The 14,504-nt window shown below is 44.8% G+C and overlaps 1 protein-coding gene across 2 annotated transcripts in view; it reads right to left on the bottom strand.

The window, feature by feature from the left end:
* Positions 1 to 14,504, bottom strand: part of SELENOS (selenoprotein S) — a 145,530-nt gene that overhangs the window by 45,722 nt on the left and 85,304 nt on the right. For both annotated transcript variants that reach the window (XM_078683099.1, XM_078683100.1), the window contains exon 3: positions 2,943 to 3,049. In XM_078683099.1, the coding sequence (XP_078539225.1) occupies positions 2,943 to 3,049 (107 nt within the window). The remainder of the gene's footprint in view (positions 1 to 2,942; positions 3,050 to 14,504) is intronic.

Below are 14,504 nucleotides of genomic sequence, written 5' to 3'. Positions count from 1 at the left end.
TAATGGTAAATTAACCAGTTCCTGGAGAGATCTGTGTTTCGTCTAGTCCCAGTTTTGAATCAAAGTAGCATAGAGGATTAATGTCTCCTGCACAGCACATTATGTGACACACAGATGAGAGGCTTCTATTTTATATAGATGGGTAAGTGGTTTACTGCTTTAAACACACAGGTACTTTACTTGCAATCCATAGATTGTAATCCATCTAATATAGCACAGTGAACTATGGAGAACATATGGCTCCTACACCTTGTAACCCTCACTGTCTTATGCAACACATCCTGTACATTGATTTACACGTATTTGATTTATTGTCAATGTGTACGTGTGATGTCAAGCACTCTGACATCCTGCACTTGGATGAGTAGCACTATAAGTAAAAAAATAGTGGTATTCAAATTGTTGTTTGTGTAAATACTGGCACAAACCAAAACATTGGACATTCTTACAGTGCATGCATATCTCATATATACAGGGTCTGACCGAATCCAAAAGCATGCCTCTCTTAATTACCTGTGCAGTGACATGATAGCAAAGTGTGTGTTTTTGTTTCCCCTCCTTTGCATTTAGGTTTGAGGCTCCCAATCACTCTTTGCGAAAGACTACCTCTGGCACGACCCAGTTTTATAAAAATTCTACTCCATGTCTAATGTTATTCTATCTTATTTCAAGCTGGCATTTTCCCAATTACGTCAAGTCTCCATGATTTGTTAACAATAACTCTGGCAAGTATGGACAAATGGGTGCTCCACAGTCAATCAACTCCAATGAGTCTTTAAATAATCCAACCGAAAGAAAATATTACAGGATTCACACCTCTTACCTCTTGTGAGGGTAGGATTTAATCAAATTCAATTTTAAAAATCACTACACTTTATTAATGAATTTTAGAAGAGCAACTTCAACATATGATTAGGCCTTGAGAAAGAGGCGTTGACCTTGAAACATGTTGGTTGTCGTGTTCGAAATCTTCTATGCATGATATATTGAAAACTGTAAGAATTTTCGCAATAAAGGAACTTTGGTGAATGTCAAACTAGATTTTATGTGTGACTGGTGATGATTTGTTTGGTCTTCATGCATGCTGTTTAACCTCCAATTGGATAACATCTACGATGACTGCTTAAATCTAGCAGATGGAAATGGGGCTGACAATTATTCTGCTGGACCAATTGGCACTCTTGACATGGTCCATTATGCCAATCTCCTTCCGGAGCTCTCCGTAGTCAGCTTCCATCTTATTGCTTTAGACTAGATCTCCCAGTTCATCACAAGTAAAAATCATCTCTCTTCCCAAGTCCAACTCCGTTTGGGGTTATTCAGGGCTCCACTCTTTCTCTAGTTTTCAATCTCTAGATCTTTTGACACACCATCAGGGAACTGAAACAATCCTCTAATTAACACCTGAAACTTAAGATATGACCCTACTTTCTTGCAACCATACACTGGATGATCCAGAGCCTTCTTAAACTACAAAAATCAATGCTGCCGTTCTGACATGCACGGTGTGTCATTAACTGACAGTGCTGCGACCTTCAATGTTTTCCTTAAACTTTGTGAGAACCTCTGCCTCAACTTGAACTCAACCCTCATCCATGCACCACTGGTCAAATCTCTAATGTATCTGTTCAACCTCCTCAAACTTCTTAGGTGGAACTTTCTTTTTTGTGATCCATGCTCCAAGTGCAAGCCACCCTTCAATCGCACTCTCTCCTCTACGGACTCCAGCTTAGTGCCCCTTAATGTCCACAAACTACACTCTGCTGCGAGCTCTTTCCACAGCTCTGGCCACATCTGCACATCTCTCCTCCCGTACAAGCACTCTAATGGCTGCCAGTCATGCATGCCATTCAGGGTCCTCTACTTTCCACCCAGATATCTTTTAAGAATCGCACTACTGTTCCAAGAAAAACAAAAAGAGTAGTGATCATAATAGCTTAGACCGATTGTACCAATTCCAGAACGAGATACCTCAAGGCTTCAAATTCCACTGCATAGATACACTTGTCTCTGTCCAAACCGCCAAAAGTGTTAATCAGTTCTAATCTAGAAAACACAAGGACTAGATACAGTTACAGAAACTTTTTTTTTTTAAAGTGATTGTTTCGTCTCCTGCAATACTTTATGAATCACCTCCCATATGAACACTTTTAGAATTACCACAATGATTCTAAAGACCTTCTGAATACGACGACTCTTCCACCGATAAATTATTTGGTAATCTATCTTAAAACTGACCTATAAAAAATTTCCCAAGTTATGCATGAAATATGAAATACCAAAACAATCCAAATGCATCTCTGTGAAAAGTTCACGCCTTGCCATGGTATCAAATGTGCAACAAGATGGGTGCACATCTCTGGCCCTCATACATGACATTTAACTCTCCTCATATACAACACCCTCCATGCAATACACAGGTGCAAACTCTGGCATGGAATGAAAAAGACAATAGGGTCAAAAGGCCACACTCATGGCAGTTGTGCGTGAGAGAAATAGCAAATAACAATAACAACAACTAAGACTAATCTAGTTCTATCCCATCAGTGTCACATACGGGGACATCTTTCTGCTTTATGGTTGGTCTCTTTATTTAAAGAGAAGAAAGTAATGGAGTAAGCATCTGGAAAGTTGGCATCTGAGAATGGAAGCATGAATAACGTTTCACTTTAGCAACACAAAGGTGCTAATACATTCATCAGAAGCAACTGAACACAGTGCCTCCGGAGGGTGAAAAAAAAAATAGTTATATATTGCCAGTTATCTGTAGTGACTATGTGACAGCAGTACGAACAGTGTAAATACTCCAACTTACACATAGGGATGGCCCAGGAGTTTAAACATTTACACAACTTACGTCTACATCACATACCGTAAGGGGAGATCGATCGTGAATTGTTAACTGAGAAACAGCTCTTACTCAGTGGTCAGAAAAAGCTTACCTCTTTCTGACGTTCTTTGTATTTTTCTGCCTGAGCATTCAGTTCTTCTTGCATCCGGAGACGCGCAGCGGCCAGGGCCTCATGCTGGCGCACCACCTCAGTTGGATCTGCAGAAACACCAATGATCACAAATGTGGCAAGACAATGAAAAATAAAGCAAACAAAAGTGATGTCAGGATCCAGACATGGTCAGAACTAACTTCCCGGAGGAACAGTGGATGCTTGATGCAAACTGTAGGTTGAGGAGATAAAGACAGCTCATTCCAGAAAACTACACACACTCCCTCCAGTGCTTAATTTGCAAAATATGAAGTCCAGGTGCTTAGATTTTTAAAGGAGGCCACACCCACGTCCCCAGCTCCACCCACTTCCTCCACAGGTCCCCCCACTTACTCTATTGGCTCCACCCGCATCCTCAACTGGCACTGCTGAAAGCCAGATATACCACCATCCATATCATGAGCACCACACTCCAGAAGGTGTATGCACATGTTGAACAAGAGAGGAGAATCATGCCTTCAGCAGCAGGTACTGGGTTGCCCCATATTTTTTAGACTGAAGAAAACGAAGTAGTGAGATGAGTCACCAGAACCACAGGCTACACATCTCATTTAGCTTGGTGAAGACCTAGCCGATGGAGTCTCGGCTGGAGATGCAGAGTGCGGAATTCGCTTTGCTGCTGGCTACAACCCACCTACTGCACAATGATGTGACTGTACAAATAGCTTAACTTGTTAAATGTGTTCAAGTTATTCCCCACAACAGATGGGGAAGGACCTTGTTGTCCCTTTGTTCCCACTTCCAGTTCTTTCTTGTTCCTCATTCTGTTTTTGCATGACAAGTACTGGATGCGTAAGCACTCTGTCTCAAGCAGAGTACTGCTAGCTGTCTCACCTGAAGTAAGCACAGCTATCAGAATAACCACCACATGGCCTAGGCCGGTGCACCCAGGCGCAGACATTGAGGGTACCATGGGTGGGACAAGCACTGCTGTTTGTTACCAATGTATAATAGGTCCTTCGATCCCCCAAGTCCCCTCGTGTGCTTCGAAGCCTCTTCCTCTTCATATGTAAGCTCAAGGATATTGTGTTTTCTGGGTCCCGTATACCCACCCCACCTTTTGTCTGTCCAGCAACGACCTCACCATGTGCCCCTGGGAGGACCTTGAATCTCCATTATTCACTAGCCGATGCATTAACATGCCAACGCAGGACCCAAGAAATTAATCCACCTGTACTGCGAATATAAAAGTCATGGCCCTTCAGATGTATGAGCTCCCAGTGGCTTCTTCCTGTGGGCTGCTTACCTTGGCCCAGTATGCCCTGAGAACAGCAGCAGCTCCACAACATACGTTTGCCTTACACCCTGGGCACTCCATACCAAAAGGATGATATATTCTCCGTAGCTCACGCGGGTGAGAAAGGCTCAATAGTGTAGATTAAATTGTGCCACTTTAACTTGATACCCCCGGGGTGTAGGATATTGTTAGCATCCAGCCTGTGTCACTTATTTCCCTATTCAGTTTTCCTCTGACAAATATGAAATCTGCTTTGATCACTGTATTTGTTGGTGGTGTCTACCCATTGTTCCTATATTCTCCAGGGCTGCGGAGCTTGAATTCTTTAAGTGACTCCACATGCAACAAAGCATACATGATTAGCTTTTCCCTTACTTGCTTCATAGTTTACAAACTACTGTTAGCACAGGTTACAGAATCATTACTTACTGGGACAGCCTTTTAGTTCTAATTAATCTGAGGCCTGCTGCACAACATGCTGCTTGCTTCTGCTGATTAGCGCTGTGGCTGCGCGGTATGCTAGGGAGGGCCGCGTGCAAAAACACTGATCATTGGCCCAACTTGGGAGTCGGGGGACACACTTGACAATTCGCCAAGGAGTGACGTGGCCAGGCTCATAATATATTTTGAAAGCGGTCATTGGTAGCGCACTCGTGCTACTATTTGATTGTAGTGACCTCTAACTTACGCTGAGGCAGGGACCCTGGCAGTTTCTGGTGGTGTGTGTGTGCCTCATAATAAGGGGGGCAGCCGCACATTCCAATTTGAAATATTTTATGCACACAGTGACGTGCGAGATCAGCTCTTTACCAGGGAGACAGTGTGAACTTAGTGAGTAGGCAGCAGCCAATACCGCGTGTAGACCCAGCCATGACAAATAAGTGCCGGTGCATAGCACTGGAAACCACAGGTACAAATTAAGCACTGAATATATGCCTTTTTTTTAAGCAAAAGCTGTTCGAGAGCTATAAGTAGGCATCATTTCACCTGTGCGATATCCAGAGAAAACTTTTATTGAATGCGATGGCATATTTTGCTGCACCAGCAAAATTAATCTACAGATGTTACTAATAAGAGCTGCAGGCGCCTCATATTGTTGAATAGTGGGTAGCAAGGGTCTCACCGGTCCACCACGGTTTGTTAATAGCGGTTTGAGTGGAGAGAGGCACCCCCACCCCCAAGTGACACAGAAGTCGGGCGCCATCTCTGGGCAGTCAGCGCTCTAGTGCTCGGCCGCCCAAAACGCATAAATTCACCACACATACGAGCGCGCAGCGGAGCTGCAGGTGCCTCATATTGCTAGTGCCTTCTTTTTTTTATGAATGCATTCACACTGAACTTGTGTTTTAATACCTGAATTTGTAATACTTTTTAACACTGAAAGGTTAATTACTCTCGTTTTTTAATTTTGTTTGGAAGCAGTTTGTTGGTGTTGTGTTGAATAGTGGGTAGCAAGGGTCTCTCCGGTCCACCGCGGTTTGTTAATAGCCGTTTGAGTGGAGAGAGGCACACCTCCGCCCCAAGTGACACAGAAGTCGGGCGCCTTCTCTGGGCAGTCAGCACTCTAGTGCTCGGCCGCCTAAAACGCATAAATTCACCACATATACGAGCGCGCAGAGGGCGCACCAAAGGCGCACCAAAGGCAAGCCCGTCTGCGCCCGTCCGCGTCTGGACGCTGCCAGCAGGCAGGAATCTCTGCCTTTTTCGTAAGACATTATGATGTCGCTTTTGACCTACTCTAAGGAGGAGTTGCTTAAGGTAAGGGCCTCTATGCACAGCTTGAGCTGTACAGACAGGATTTCTTTAGATAATGGAGAGCTGCCCAGTCGTTGCCCTCATTGTAAATGGAGTGTAGGCCAAGAAGGAACATCTCCAGGCCCCACCAGTAATCTCTCGACTGATTTACAATTAGACCCTGAACTTAAGCTAGATAAAGCCCAGATTATAATGGGCCAGGACCACACTATTAACTGCTTATATGTCAATGTGGCGTCCTTATCCAAGCATGCCTCTGAAATTTGGGACCTGTTAGATGTTCATAAGCCCGATATGTGCTTATTTACTGAAACCTGGCTTCAGACATATTCTGCACCTTCCCTAGCAATCACATTCCCCTCAGAATACACGGTAGTGAGGTTGGACAGAGAACGGAAGAGAGGAGGAGGAGGGCTGGCGATAGCCACTCGTGCCACTCTGAATTTAAAAATTGTGTACACTATCTCCACTTCCAATTTGGAGTTGCTGATTTTCTCTTTGGAATTTGCTCGCTGTCAGAAGGTAACAGGGGCAGTAGTGTATCACCCACCGGCAGAAAACAAAAAGATTTTTTGCACTACGCTACTGGAAACCCTTGCCCGCCCATGTTTTATATGCTGAATTTTTTTTTTATGGTCCGGGATTTTAACTTTCACTTTGATAGTAGCACTAACAGCGACACAGGAGATCTCTTGGCGTCCATGGATAAGTTAGGTCTTTCACCGAAGATCCATGAGCCAACTCATACAGCAGGCCATACTTTGGACAATATCCTTACTAATATGCCAACCCTTGTCACTGAACCACCTCAGGCAGTGAGCTGGTACGATCATATGGCGTTAAGTTTCTCTTTCCCTGCTCATAAAAGCTTAGTTCAAGCCCAAGGACGTAAAGTCACCCACAGACAATGGCGGAAAATAACACCTATTACATTCGGGCTAACATTCCCTCCTCCATCTCTTAAGGAGTGCCAAGATGTCAACGAAGCCTTAGTCACCCTTGAGACAGAGATGAGTAGGGTCTTCGATATCATCGCCCCCATCAAAACAAAAACTATATATGAAAGACCCACCCCGGCACCATGGTATTCGGATAGTCTGAAATTAGAGAAAGCGGCATGTAGAGTTAGAGAACGTAAATGGAGGATAAAGTCAAAGGAAGATAGACTGGCCTACAATACATCACATAGGGCCTATCTTAGAAATTGTAATATAGTCAGAAGATTACATCTAGCTTCCCGAATTGATGAAGCCAAGGGCTCCTCTAAAGAATTCTTTAGAGTTCTCAAGGAATTTGCCACCCCTAGAGTTAGCAACTCCACATGCCACCCTTCGCAAGAATTTTGCGAGGAGATTGCTGTGTATTTTACCAGTAAAATAGATAATATCTATAACTCCTTCACTTCAAACTCGGAGTGCATGGTAGAAGTTCCGGGGCCAGCCAAGTCTGGTCATCCTAAATTGGAGTTCTTTGCTCCCATAACGAGGAAGCAAGTTCTCTTATCATTAAAACATAGCAAATCAGGCTCTCCAGCTGACGTGGCTCCTCCTTACATGATGTCTGACCTGGGTACGTAACTGGCTAATCCTATTAAGGAAATTTGTAATCTGTCCCTATCATCTGCCTCTTTCCCGCTAATGGAAAAAAGCAACCTCTGCCTAAGAAACCCTCGGCTGATCATGGGGACCTTCATAACTATAGACCCATTTCTCTTCTGCCATTATGCTAAACAAGTATGGAGTCTCTGGTGAATCGTCAACTCTCAGATTATCTGGAACAGAACAACCTCCTTGACCCCTCACAGTCAGGCTTCAGTGCAGGTTTCAACACGGAGTCTGCACTAACCGAGGTGTCAGACACGATCAGGCTGCTGGTGGACTAAGGGACCCTCACCATGCTGGTTCTCTTGGATCCATCAGCGGCTTTTGACACCATCTCTCACATGATCTTGTTAAATAAACTGCAGGAGATTGGTGTCATGGGGAGAGCGTTGGACTGGATACATAGCTTTCTCTCTGAAAGATCTCAATGTGTACAACTTGACACCTTGGTATACAGAACCACAATCGTAGATAAGGGAGTTCCTCAGGGCTCTGTATTAAGTCCCACACTGTTCAATATTTATGTGTTGTCCTTGGCCTCGGTTATTAAATCATGTGGTTTTTATACCGTCTCTTATGCCGACGACTCACAGATCATTGTCCCTATAGAGAAGGACTCAGGAGAAACTAGAGATGGATTCAAAGCATGTATGACCAAAATTGCAGTATGGATGAAAAAGAACTTCCTGCAATTAAGCTCAAACAAATCCGAGATCCTACTTTTCGGGAAAGCCGAGCAGTTATGGACTAAGAAGAACTAGGAGACGCTCTCGTACCAAAATCTTGGGCAAAAAATGTGGGTGTACCAATCGACTCCAAACTTTCTATGGAGCAGCATGTAAAAACACTATCTGGCAAGTGTTTTGGACTACTCTGCATGCTAAAGAAGATTTTCCCCTGGATTCCGCTCTCCACCAGAAAGGTCCTGTTACAGGCACTCCTAGTCAGCAGGCTTGACAGACAAACTTCAAGTCGTGCAAAACACAGCGGCACGCCTAGTTCTTAAACCTGCACGTACTCCCTCTCCTCGATTATGGAGTGAGCTACACTGGCTCCCAATGAGGAAAAGAGCAGTCTTTAAACTTCTGTATCTGGTGTTCAAGGCCCTGGTCGACTCAGGTCCAGAATATCTAAGGAGGAAATTAATATGGTACACTCCTACTAGGCAGCTAAGATCTAGTGGTCCATAGGCTCCTCCAAATTCCTAGAATTAAAAAGGGCAGGATGGGGGGACATGCTTTCTCTTATGTTGCCCCCAAATACTGGAATGCTCTACCAGTGGACCTGTGGTCCTGTACAACATTCACGGCCTTCAAGAAAAAAAATGTAAAAAGGCTTTTTAGGGTACTCACTCAGTATGTCGTCTGCTTACCCGGGCACAGAGATCCCTTCGGGGAGGATTCGTACGACATATAAATAATAATAATAATAATAATATTAATAATATTAATAATAAATAATAAAATAATAATAAACATGAGCTTTTGAGTCACCAAGTACTGATTTATTTAGGTATTTTACTGTGCAAACATGCCAGTCTGCAAGACACTCGAAGATCAGCCATAGTGGATTGCATGGTACTTGCAAAGTCAGTGCAAGGAAATGTCCTTGGGCATTTGCAGACAATTCAGTTCCCATGCAAATGCCATAAGAGATGAAGTCCAGGGGTTCAATCTGTACTGTTCGGATTACCCTAAATTTCCGTCAGTTTTTGACGGTGACAACATTCCTCCAACACCGCACAGTATTCCATCTTGTTTACCAATTGCAAAAGGTGTGTGGCAACTGAGAGTCCTAATCGTAGCCTTATTACCAAAGTTGTGCATGAAGTTGATTACCGGGTCCCACAATGAGCCCAAATACGGGCCATGTGACAACCACTGCAGGGCACGGCCACCGTTAAATTAGGTCTTCTCTATACTAGCCGTTGAAGGCTTCTTGGAAGCATTAAAGCTCCGACATGTTGGTAATTAAAATCTTTTCATTATAAAACAACTTTTCAACTCAAAAAGTTTTGATCACAAAATGTATGAATACGGTCATGAACACTGAAATAGTAATTCATTCAAATTATTTGGTAATTCATGGGAAAAAAACTCCCTCCTACTGAAGGATGGTAAAGAGCGACCCCATAGGCAGCGTTTACATCTTACTCCTCTTCCTATACAGTTTCCCCAAATTGTAGCTTAGTCCCCTTTTAAATTTGCTTCAGTTTATAATATGGTTTTTCAAACCTATTGTCTCTTCTGAATAATTGGTTTTACGAACAATTTGCTTCAAACTGAATGTAGTTCGAGCCAAATGCGACGTAATGGTACACGTATAATCCTCTGACGGTTATATGCGACCTGTCAAAGTCTGGAAATGTTGGCTTATGCCTTCATGTTCAAATTGGATGTCTCATCAGGTTTGTGATCCGTTTATTATTTCTGCTGTACATTATCGAGCAGGTCATGTTTTTTACTGAATTACACTGTTCTCAAAGAAGACTCTCAACATGTACTTAGAAGTGTATCTTTTTCTGCCAGGTTCTCCCACCTGCACACAGTATTGTATCCATTCACAATAGCCAACTGTTGTTTTGCAACCAGTATATTCTGACACCTCTGGATGACATTAACTCAGAGGGTACTGAATCAATATTCATATAGTGGGACAGTGATTATGTGGTAAGGCTATATGACACTTTTTAACCCAATATGCAAATGTTTCACAAAATGTATTTCTTTACTCACACCACAATGAATCTGCCTTTTCAATTTTATTCTATGGAGAGATTTCCGATATAAACCTTCAAATGTTTTTTTGGATAGGTGAGTGGGATTGCCTATGCTAGGGGAAACAGCCTTTACAAAACGGTCACTACCACGCAACACCTTCACTGCGCACATTTTTGCCATGCATATACCTTTACCATGCTTCTACAATGAAAATGTAACTATTTTGCAGCTAAGTGTTTGTGTATATGTATGCGTTGAGAGATATATATATATATATATATCCTACTGGCGGTCGCCAGTAGGTAGTTATAGTTAGGTCCTAGTTTCCATAGGAAATCCACAACATTCTTTTTGTAATAACTTTGGCGCCGGTTGACAAATCTTCGCGAAATTCTCAAAAGAAGATGGGGTGCTCCGCTCCGTCCCTGAAAGTTTCGGGGTGATTCGTGAAGCGGGGGCCGAGAAAAAAGGGGGGTCCCAAAATGAGTTTCTCATGCAATTTTCCATAGGGACCTTTAGACACGGCTACAGCCCGAACAGCTGAACGGAATTACACCAAATTTGGCAAAAAGGTAGAGTTTGGTTCGTAGATTGCCCTTTTTGTTATATGGTGTAAATCCGTTCAGTAGTTCCTGAGAAAATCAAAAGTAATATCGTAGATATATTTGCGTAGTTGTACCATACGCGTACCGTCCGAGGATTATACGCGTACCATTACGAGCACGAGCTGCATGTTAATTGGCTGTAAACTGTGTCAAAACTCCAAACCAGGAAGTGTTGGCAGCCATCTTGGGCCTGCTCAGGGACTCCCACAAGGACCCCCAAGGCCCCAAAAAAGTATATATTTTTTTTAATCGCGGGATACGCGTAGGGTACGCGTACCTGTCAATAAAAAAAAAATTGCATTTATTTTTATTTTTTTAGCCCCGGGGGGCCAAATCCCGGGGGCAATTGACTCTTTGTAAAGGGGGGTCCAGGGGGGCTTATTTTAATAGGGGGGGAGGGGTCTGAAGCCCCCGCATCGCCCGGGACCGCCACCCCCCGGGGCTTCTTTTATTTGTAATAATGTGGAGAGTCTCCCCCCCCCCCCACACGCCCCGGGGACCGCCACCTGCCCGGGGCACTAACATTCAAAATAGGGGGGTCCGTGGCGGACGCCCCAGCCCCGGGGGCTTTTAACTTTTAACCCCACGCAGCCCCCCTCCTGGAGCCCTTGATGGCCCTGGGGACCGCAACCCCCCAGAGCCGGCTCCTGCAGTGTCCCGGGGTGCCTACCCCTGGGACACTGCTGTTCGCTACGGTAGTGTTGTGAAAACAACAGGAGTAAACCCTTCAACCACGTTGGGATTGGGGTAGAGAGTATGCAATTAACATATAGAATCCCAACTGGTATAGCTTGGAGACAATTAGTAAAGATATGTATAAAACATTATCAAAAGGCGATAAGGAGCCTCTTTTGGTATTTCACTTATGTGCGCGTGGCATCATATTTATTGTAGGAGTAAAAGGGAAAGAAACACAAATGAAAAGAAATAATTTTGCAGTTATTACAGCACTGCAAAGGGCAATGTAACACAACTAAGGAAAACCCAAATTGTACTTGGTGCTCAGTGCGTGTGAGTGAGCGGCACGGTAGCAACACAAGTGACAATAATCAGCGACGGCGGCGCAGGTGACCGGTGATTGATATATACAGTGAGTAAAAAACACACATAGGATGGTTCCTCATTTGTTTGAAATTGATTTCGAAATAATAATGCAGGTATTGTTTTAGGAACAATCTAGTCTGGGGCGCCTATGTTCGCGCTGGACGGTCGACGGCATTTCGATCCTTTTCAAGTCAGGATCATCATCAGGACTTGGGTAGGGTGTAGTGCTGTAAGAAGGGGGCAAGAAAAGGGTGTTAAAAGGGGACGGGGAAGAACTGGGGGAAGGCGGTCTGGCGGCGGAGAGGGAGGATATCAGCTGGAAGTGTCGCAGCAAGGTGGACGGGAGCGGAAAAGAGCGTGATGTGATTGTGCCCGCGATCTGAGAAGGGGTCAGTGGAGTGTGCAGGCAGGGCAGGGTGGTTCGGGTAGGCGAGAGGGAAAAGGGATCTGCTTTCTCGCTGGTTCGAACGGTGGTGCATGCAACTGAGGGCAGGGGCGGCAAGTGCAACCTGGGAGGAGGATGATACTACGGAATACGCGATGTAATTTGTGATAGGGAGTGAAAGGTCCGGTCTAAAGAGAACAAAAGGCAAACCGGGGGCAGGGTCAGTATGTTGTCCTGTCCGGTATCAGCTCTAGAATCAGCGTGCAGAATTGTGAATAGTGGACCCCTAGGGTGTGAGGGAGGGAGTGAGGGGGAAGGCGTGCGAACATCGGGTGGGCGAGAATGGAAGAATCTCATAAAGACGGACAGTGGTGCAAGCAGTGGAAGGTTTAGGCAGATAGTGTAGCCGGAAGGGTGGTAATTATGATATGTGGCGGACGGGTCAGTGAGTGATAAAGGTACGGGCTGAGAGGAGCATACGACATACCATTGGCATCTGTCATTAGTAGTAACATCTCATCTCTTGGCCTTACCCCTTCTACCCCGACACTCCGCCCCTCCCCGCCCTCCCCTCCCTCTGTTTTGTCTTTTATTTTGTTAAACACTAGGTCGGCGGTGAAACATCACCAGGACCTATTTATCTTGCTCGACACCCAGAAGCCAGATATATTATGCTTAACAGAGACGTGGTTTGGTGACTCGTCACTCCCCGCTCTCTTAGCGACTCTTCCCCTCATCTATGTGGCTCTTCGAGTAGACCGCCCTGCTGGGAAAAAGGGAGGCGGTGTGGCGCTCATCGCCAAAACCGAGTACAACTTCCAGTTACTCCCGTCTGCCTTTATTGACTCTGTTGAGTATCTGGTAGCTCGTTCTGATATTTTCTCTCCTCCTTTGATTTGTTTACTTGCCTATCGCCCTCCTCAGAATACCCCTCACTTCATTACAACCTTCCAGGACCTAGTAGCCACGCTGACGGTTAATCATGCCTCCCTCCTTATATTGGGGGATTTTAACTACTGGCCTAATGATCCGTCCGAATGTCAGGCCTCGAAACAATTCTCTGACCTGCTTCAGTCTTTAAACTTTATCTCCCGTGTACAGGTTCCCACACATACGGGCGGACATGTACTTGACCAGGTTTGGTCTCTAAACTATCTTATCTCATCTGTAGCAGTGTCTCCCTGTCCTTGGTCCGACCACGCCATCATTTCTTTTACTCTCCATCTTAGCTTACCAGCCAGGATTCCGCGGGAAAAGAACTTCTGGGCCAGGAACTGGAACCGGGTTGACTTAACCTCGTTATCATCTTCCCTCCTAGCCACAGTGCCTAACCTAGATGGCTTATCTCTGTCAACACAAGCCACTGGGATTGATACCTGGCTTACGGAAGGCTGCGACTCTGCAGCCCCCCTACGCCGGATCTCAATTAAAAGACCTAAGGAGGCTAACAGATGGTTCGATACCCACCTCAAAGATAAGAAATCGTCCCTTCGGCGCGCTGAAAGACTTTGGAGAAGGGAATACTGCCCCCTTCTGAAAATTCGCTACTTAACTCTACGGCAGGACTATAAGAAAGCTATCATTGAAACTAAATCCACCTATTTCTCATCAAAAATCTTAGCAGCTGAGAATCAACCTCGAGAAATGTTCTCGATAGTTAAGGAGTTAGCTTTCTCAGACAGGAGTACATCCAAACCCCTTCCTACACAAAACCTCTGTGACTCATTAAATTCTTACTTTTTGGATAAGGTGCTTAACATTAAAAATAACATTCCCCCTCCCTCTGCTTCTTATGCCGACCCCTGCCCACCAGCCCTGCCGCTTAGTCTAATATCAATTCCTCCCATCACGGAAACTAGGTTCCAGGAAATTTTGCTAAAAGTTAAGTCGGGATCTCCTGCTGACATCTGCCCGGCTCGTATTCTGCAGCAAATCTTCTCGGTCTGCACACAGCCCCCGATTATCTTCTTAAACAGTTCCCTGTCACAGGGAATTGTGACCCTGGCCCTTAAAGTAGCTTCTATTGTGCCCATCTTAAAAAAACCAGGGGCCGACTCAGCTATTTCTTCCAACTACCGGCCCATCTCTTTGCTGCCGTACCTGGGCAAGGTGCTTGAGCGGCATGTTGCCGCGGTGCTTAGCTCCCATGTTGAGA

The sequence above is a fragment of the Lissotriton helveticus genome, chromosome 3_1 (genome assembly GCF_964261635.1).
Source record: "Lissotriton helveticus chromosome 3_1, aLisHel1.1, whole genome shotgun sequence".
Lineage (NCBI taxonomy): Eukaryota > Metazoa > Chordata > Amphibia > Caudata > Salamandridae > Lissotriton > Lissotriton helveticus.
Note: the sequence above shows the minus strand (reverse complement) of the source record. Positions and strands in the feature narration are given on the sequence as shown.